This window comes from Ruditapes philippinarum, unplaced genomic scaffold (assembly GCF_026571515.1).
Source record: "Ruditapes philippinarum isolate M1 unplaced genomic scaffold, ASM2657151v2 ctg470_1_1_1_1, whole genome shotgun sequence".
Lineage (NCBI taxonomy): Eukaryota > Metazoa > Mollusca > Bivalvia > Venerida > Veneridae > Ruditapes > Ruditapes philippinarum.
In genome coordinates, this window is record NW_026857845.1 from 125,509 (window position 1) to 133,159 (window position 7,651).

General features: G+C 32.8%; 1 protein-coding gene across 1 annotated transcript; it reads left to right on the forward strand.

Annotated features, from left to right (window-relative positions):
- The first annotated feature begins 2,868 nt into the window (after positions 1-2,868).
- LOC132751220 (uncharacterized) lies at positions 2,869-7,259 on the forward strand. Its single transcript, XM_060741369.1, has 5 exons — positions 2,869-2,889; positions 3,444-3,623; positions 4,287-4,481; positions 4,841-4,923; positions 5,589-7,259. The coding sequence occupies exons 2-5, from the start codon at positions 3,476-3,478 to the stop codon at positions 5,625-5,627; spliced, it is 465 nt and encodes a 154-aa protein (XP_060597352.1). The 5' UTR covers positions 2,869-2,889; positions 3,444-3,475; the 3' UTR covers positions 5,628-7,259.
- The last annotated feature ends 392 nt before the right edge of the window (positions 7,260-7,651 follow it).

The following is a 7,651-nucleotide window of genomic DNA, read 5'->3' on the forward strand; positions in this document are numbered from 1 at the left end:
TGAAAGAATCAATCTACTTGCTTATAATAGACTGAGGTGACCAGCTAGGTCATTTACCAACTTAACAAGTTTCGGAACACATTACCTTTTTCCCTGAAATCGATGTTATTGTTGGTAAAATGTTTTATATTGAAGAAGAAACTATATATTTTATATGTGTTCCAAAACCTTACACAAAACACATATTAAGGAAATTGGCCTATAATATGCAGGGCTTGGCAGATTGCCTTAAAGATTGAGGCTTCAAGTGCAGATTCCCATTTGGATGGCAATAAGCCTTCATCGATATTTTTTCCTACCAGTTTGCAGTTTTTGTACGAAATCTGCTGTGGTCATAGTATTATTTTTACAATAGGTTTATCTCTTAGATTTGGTTTACTAAATTGCTAATCATGGTCATGCAACTACATAGTTAGGTGAAGAAGCAGGCGCTTGTTTTGGTTGAGTCTATTATGTTTTGTTTAGGGGGTTGAGTTGTCATACACAAATTTACAATTTATATGCATTTATTTTTTCCAATGATTGTTATTATCTTAAATGCTTTTGGGATTGTTGTTTTATCAATTCATTTGTAAATAAGATTGTTATATGTCTATTAACGGAATAATTTTAATGAACACGAAATTAGTTCACACCTACATGTGTATTGGTAACGTGATGGTTTAAGCCAATGAAAACACGTCAATATTATTATACTCAGGGCAGAGTAAATCGATAATCTTTATGTAGCCAGCAAACTTTGAATTGCAAGTAATTTTTCATATCTTTTCGGCAGGATAAACTATCCGAGGATTCGTATCGTAAAATGGCTGCCATTTACAGTATCAAGTGATTATCCCAAGCACCACGGCGACTTAGCGCGGGAATTTTAATTATAGCCTGGGATACTTATCGTATGTCCCAGTTATAGCTAACCTCGACGCGAATACTTTCTTCATATTTTATTGTAATAAATATTTACAAACTGTGTCTTTCGGGGTTTTTTTTATCAATATATAACCAATAATGATGTTAATATGAATAAATAATCATATCTCAAATCTTTGACTATGATTTACAATGAAATTCTACCTTAAGTGTATTAAAAAGGTTTTTAATTTCCTGTAATTTTATTTTGTGATTATGCTTCAAAGCAGTCAATTGACCGTGAATTTTCTTTACATAATTTGATTTCCTTGAAATCATTTTTCTCATCTGAAGGCATGTAACTTTAATATGGCATATTAAAGTTGCATGCCTTCAGATGAGAAAATAATGGTGATACATTAATTACATTCCATGAAAATGTTTAAAGATATAAAATATCTCATGACATGTTTGTTCAGTTTACATTACACCTTTAATTCAGCAAACATAAAGTCTTCACAAAAAGTAGTATGCAATCGTACTTATAATACATACGAATGTATGTAATATTTTTCTTGTTATTCAGGGGATCCTAGGTAACTTATCCTTGCTACCACTTACCCTTGCGGATGTATTGGCTTACACTTCACTAGTTGATGTCTGGGAGGGTATGGACCTGGTTAACTAGAGTAGGACTAGTGAGGAATAAGTCAAGCATGCTATTTCCTCGAGTAGGGAGTGAGGTTGACATCGGTGAAAGTTTCTTTGACCTATGGACTGGAAGTGTCCCGGTCCATCTTTGGAAGGTTTACGTCCCCACCAACAGATATTTGTGAATCTTTTTTTCTTTTCATTTTTTTTTTCTTCTTTACCTTTTCATTGAAGGATTTTAAGATATCTATTTTATAGTAATGTATGTCCATGACAAATGTTTGCAATTTTCCGAAATATATCTAGTGCAAATATTCCGAATAGTGGAAAATCATCACTGACTCCCAAATGAGCAGTTACATATATAATGTGCTACAGATCTACTTTGTAGGGTAAATATTTATTTTACACAGAGATACTAGTTTAACTATCTCAAGTCATGACTTTAAGAATTAGATCGAGCGCGATATTATAGTTTACATCTCGATTCTAAAACAGTCATTTAACCGATGTTTTTAGTAACATCGGAAAAATAAGTGTTTTAGAATCGAGACATTTACGTTAAAAAATGTTATATTCAATCAAATTTGAGTTCTACAAACCTCTCAAAAAGAGTTTTTATCACGAAACCAAGTGCCTATGAAGGAGACCCAGGCATTTGTCATATCCTTTTCTTTCTTTATTTATATTTTTTATAACGACTTCATGCAACTATACCTATAAAATGTTCAACTGTATAACATTACTATTTTTTTACTACAATACTGATGATTCCGTTATTCATATAGGGACTTTTTACAGGAACATTATATTTAGATTATGTCCCTATTTTTATCTAAAAATGGGCATAACCACTGTTCACAAATAGCAACACAAAAAGTTTATCAGTGTGTAGTATTGCGTTGTCTCATATGGCGTAACCGAATCTAACAAAAATACACACCTGAGTGTTTTTTTCTACTTTTAAATCATGATAAACATCCGGAATTTGCAGTGAAATTATGTGTAAGGATTTAAAAAGTTAATTTAACGGATTTAGAACTACATTGTTTGCTTTATGTGTCCGGTCATTTAATCATATACGAGTTTATTTTTAGCATAAATTAAGAAGGAAAACAGTATGATCTGCTTGTTTCGGTTACAGGCTTACAGCTGCACAACAACAACAACAACAGATGATAGGAACTTCATATATATTTTATATTTGTCTCTATTTATCATGCATGTTTATGTCGTCTGCAGTTGCTATTATTGATATACGTGTAGTTTGAAATAGGTCAAGTCTCGTAAAAGTATATTATATGAAATTTTTCACTCATATATCTATAATATAACATTTATATTGAGTTAACCGGTAGCTTTTTAACGAGATAAAAGTACATGTGCTTTCAGGTAGATAGAAATTTTGCCGTTACTCTTTATTTTTTCATATTTAAATAAGTTCATTTGTAATTAGTTAACTGTAGTAAATATACCATAGTAGGTCATTATTGTTTACAATACGATAGTTTAACACAATACGGTCAAGGTTAATCGTTTAGTAGATTTGCTGAACTCAACATACGTTTTATGTCGACAGTACGTTAACCTTACTTTTTCTGTGGACCGAGACGCTTTGAAAAGAAAATTGCATACTTTAGATACAAAAAAGGTGAAATAAATTAGATTTTGTATAACTGATTAAATTTAATGTTAAAGTGATACAAACATTTCAAAGCAATTGGTTTGGGATGTCTGTCGTGGGGATAAATTTTTTAAAGATATATTTATAGCCACTGAAGAGAGGTATTTGATAGATACATGTAGTTTATATGATATATTGTTTATAAATATAGATAACCTTGTATATTTGGTCTAGAAAGATTTAAAGGTTTGTTGTTAGTTATATACATGAAACATAACGAGACACAAATTTGATTCATGATGTTTTTTTTACACCATGGCAGATTGTGATGAAAATTCAAACCCGTTCGAAGAGATGAGCGGTGTGTTTCAAGAAAACTTTACAAAAGCATTTAACGGAAACAGCATACACTGTGCAAATAATAACCAGCCTGGCGGAATTAGCAAGAAAAGAAAGATAGAGGAAACCATGGACGCAACGGGAGAGCGGTTGTTCATAAGAGGTAAAGATGCATTGTTAAACATAAGAATCTTTGAGTTGGGTTTTGCGTTACTCTAGTGCTTACATAATGTTTATTGTATCATAAAATTCACTGAAGAGACTTCTTGCCGATATGTTTTCCAATTGCCGCCCGCGCCAGTGTCTTCGGATTCGTCATGCTGCTAGCTGACGGAACGTCGGTGGTTCTACTCAGGTGCTCGTTTGTGCATGAAATAATGAACAGACGGGTACGTGACGTCTTCCTGAACCAGTAAAGCCGCAACATGGCCTTTGCTATGTTGGTGCGACGTTAAACGTACACCACAAAAAAAGAAAAACAACAACAAAACGGAGACGCTTTCCGCCTTTTTTCTCTGTTTGACCAATGTTCCCACATAGTGACATTTCAATGTGAGATTGTCACTTTATATAGATTAGCTCATTACTTGGCAATTAATATCTTATGACATACTCTGTCTGCGTCATTTCTTATATGTAACACTATTAATTAACACACATCTATATTTAAGTATTTTAAGTCTCTGATATGAGAAAGTAATCTGGAAACAGTAAAACATTTGCGAGCATTTTTCTGGATTAGTAAATTCAGCCATCATGAAAATTATATTTAACATCTTTTCCATAAGCCATATATATGTTTAAAATTTAGTATACATTTTTACAGGGCGTTCGTTTCTACCAGTACGTGGAGGCTGTGACGTCTTTTCAACGGAAGACTGGAAGCCTACTGGTACCTCATTGTTCTGTCCCGTTAAACAAGATGTCTATGTTAATCTTCATAAATATGACCAAATAACAGCGGCGCAAGGATCTTTCTTCACTGCCGACGAAGGCGGAGATTTTCAAAGCTCGGTAGTTGGTGAGTTAAATTTCGGTAGTTGGTATGTTAAATTTTGGAAGTTCCTTAATACGGGAAGGTAAACATATACAAAAATATCAATTGACAAATAACGTTAGGTTGCAGAAAAATAATTAGTATGGCCAGGCGTCGCAAAAAGCATCAAATCGGGGTTATACTTGTTGACTACATTACCAGGTCATAGTTTAAAGTTCACAATGCATCTGAGCCCCTAAAACCTTTAATCCTACTGCTTGCTCGAAATGTATGTACACTTCAAGTTTGATTGTCTTACCCGTTGCCTAAAATTATGCACGGAATGTCATCTGACCACGATTAAAACTTGACATAATACGAACATGCATAATTTTGTATTTCAGGTCACGTGATACATTTATGGAGGTTTGACAAAGTACAAAGGAAACAATATATTTCACAATCATTTCTATTTACAAACCAGCAGGTAATGTATTATATCTTATATATATGCAAAATATGTTACATGCTTTGAAAGTTGTAATTGAGCCGCGTCATGACAAAACCAACATAATGGGTTTGAGATCAGCATGGATCCAGACCAGCCTGCGCATCCGCGCAGTCTGATCAGGATCCATGCTGTTCGCTATCAGTTTCTCTACTTGTTATAGTGTTTGTAAGCGAACAGCATGGATCCTGATCAGACTGCATGGATGCGCAGGCTGGTCTGGATCCATGCTGGTCGCAAACCCATTTTGTTGGTTTTGTCATGGCACGGCTCATATGGTCATTCGTAATAGTTTTTCTATACTCACAACAGCTGGTGTGAAGTGCCTTGTTGAAGCTGTAAAATTGCCCATACCTACTTCATCTCAGTGTGGTTATATTGTTCAGGTTCTTCTGGGTCATTGATTTCAATGTGTTTATAGTGTTTATGATTGAATACCGATTAAGCGGGCGCTAGGGGGCGTGAGAGATGTGCAACTCACGAACAGAGTCAATCAAACAAGCCTTTAAATTTTTGTTTTCAAACGCTTTTGAGGAATGTCTCCTTTTTCAGTTTCTTTATATAGAGCAAATGAGATTTAGGTAAAATATTTTATTCATAAGGTTTTATTTGGAAAAATCAGGTTTTCTTATCTTTTTTTCCAGGAATTCATGAGAGTGCAAACGTTTTTACAAAATATCTGAGAGTTACAGAAATGACTGGCTGGTTCAAAATATTTTGATGAGCAGTGTGTGAGAAAAACGTTTGTAACGGGTTTATAATGGTGCAGCAATATTGTATATTTAGATATTGCAGTACTAATTACAAGTGATAGTGGTATTATTCGGAAAAAAGTCACTTAATATAATCATGTAACATGACATAATACTTAAGCTATTGTCAGTTATAACTACAAGTATTTACCCGGCTATAAGACGGGAATTTTTTCTTCCATTTTGAAGACAAAAGTGTTTCTTCGTCTTATGAGCGGATCAATGATGTTAGCTTAAATTTTTCTTAAAATCTTCAAAGGGACTATGTCTCTTCTTTACTGTCGACGATACATAGATACTGCCAATACACTCTGTTGTTTATTTTTAATGAATGCTTACAGAATGTCTTGGTTTGCTTATAATATCTGAAATGGGCTTCACAGTCTTACTAAAAATAATTTAGGTACAAGAAAACTCAATAAAAAGATACCTATGATGAACAGTAAGATTTTGTCAAACTGCAGAATGGTATTGGAACCGTGGATTATTGCATTTTCTCTAGATCAGTAGCATATCCATACTTTACTAAACTGGGTTTATACCATGAACTATCGCACTGAAGCCATGTCAGTTTATGTAAATTACTGTTATTAGAAAAAGTTGGGAGAACACCATCTAACATTCATAGCATTGAAAGGGAATTTATTTGATGAAAAAAAAGTCATTTTACCATGTTATTCTTATATGCATGTATATTATATACATACATATATATTAACCCTTTCGCTGCCAGAGGGTTATTGTTTTATTGATCACCTATTTGCCAGAGGGTTTTCTAAGAAATTACTATATTATTAATTAATATAATTATTATTATTTGTTATTAGTATTATAATAATTATATATGTTTCCAGATCTGTGAGTATAATAATAATTATTGTCGATGGTATAATTTTCTCTATATTTATTATTATTTTTATTATAATTATTATTAATTTATTATTATCATTACTACTATTATTATAGAAACGGCATAAGCCATTCCTATGGCAGTGAAAGGGTTAATTAGTGACAACGAAAATTGACTTGTCTCACAAGAATAATTCTTATCAAGTTTGTAGAAAGTTGTCTCCCTTTACTGATTAGCTTTATGGAGATTGTGATAAAGGAAAGTTCGGAAACTGTCTGTTAAGACTACTTCAGTTCTAGGAAATGAAAAAAAATGACCTTATTTAACAGGTAGTCTGCAAAAACAGGCCACCTAACTTTTTTTTTACAAATATGGATATAAAAGGTCACCTTCCGAGACATTACATAAAGACCAAATATAACACTTTATATGTCAACTGGTGACCGTACAATTTCTGAATAACTCAATTCTAAATAAATTGTATATGATTTATTTAGAATTGAGTAATTCAGAAATTGTATGGTCACCAGTTGACATATAAAGTGTTATATTTGGTCTTTATGGAAGGTTTCTCTATAGAGAATTTATATAAAAAAATTATGTACATATATGTTCATCAAGGTTCATGTGATTTAAAGTATCCATTGTCATCACTTTTATAATATTTGTGTTTTGAATGTATTTTTTATAAAATTATTAAAGATAAAAATGAATTTGTTTTTTTATGTTAATGTAATTTGTTGTGACCTGACATGGTTGATTGGATTTCTAAGTCACTTTGACAGTCAAGATCATATGGTGTCTTTCGGGAAGAATGACTTCCCTTGAATGCCTACATTATTTTAAACAAAAGTGGGTTCCTGTGCAGAACCTTCCATAAGATAGCTGAAAAGCTTCCTCGCATGAAAGAATCTTAAGTCTTAAACCCATTTGCACAGTGGTAAGGAGCGTTGAAGTGTCTGAAGTTGGTAGTCTTGGCCAGAGTTCATTAGATCTAATAAAAAGTGGGGAGTCACATACAAAATCAAAGGCTGCAAGCTCTGTGGTATTTTCTGATCTTTGCAATCTAAATCATACTATATATCTGGGGTTTTTTTCTGTATAA

What these genes read in the sequence shown, in the direction of transcription:
- LOC132751220 (XM_060741369.1), top strand. Translation starts at nt 3,476, where the DNA reads ATGAGCGGTGTGTTTCAAGAAAACTTTACAAAAGCATTTAACGGAAAC. An exon ending in TTTTCAAAGCTCGGTAGTTG is followed by an intron (nt 4,482 to 4,840) that starts GTGAGTTAAATT and finishes TTTGTATTTCAG; the next exon opens with GTCACGTGATACATTTATGG. An exon ending in TTCTATTTACAAACCAGCAG is followed by an intron (nt 4,924 to 5,588) that starts GTAATGTATTAT and finishes CTTTTTTTCCAG; the next exon opens with GAATTCATGAGAGTGCAAAC.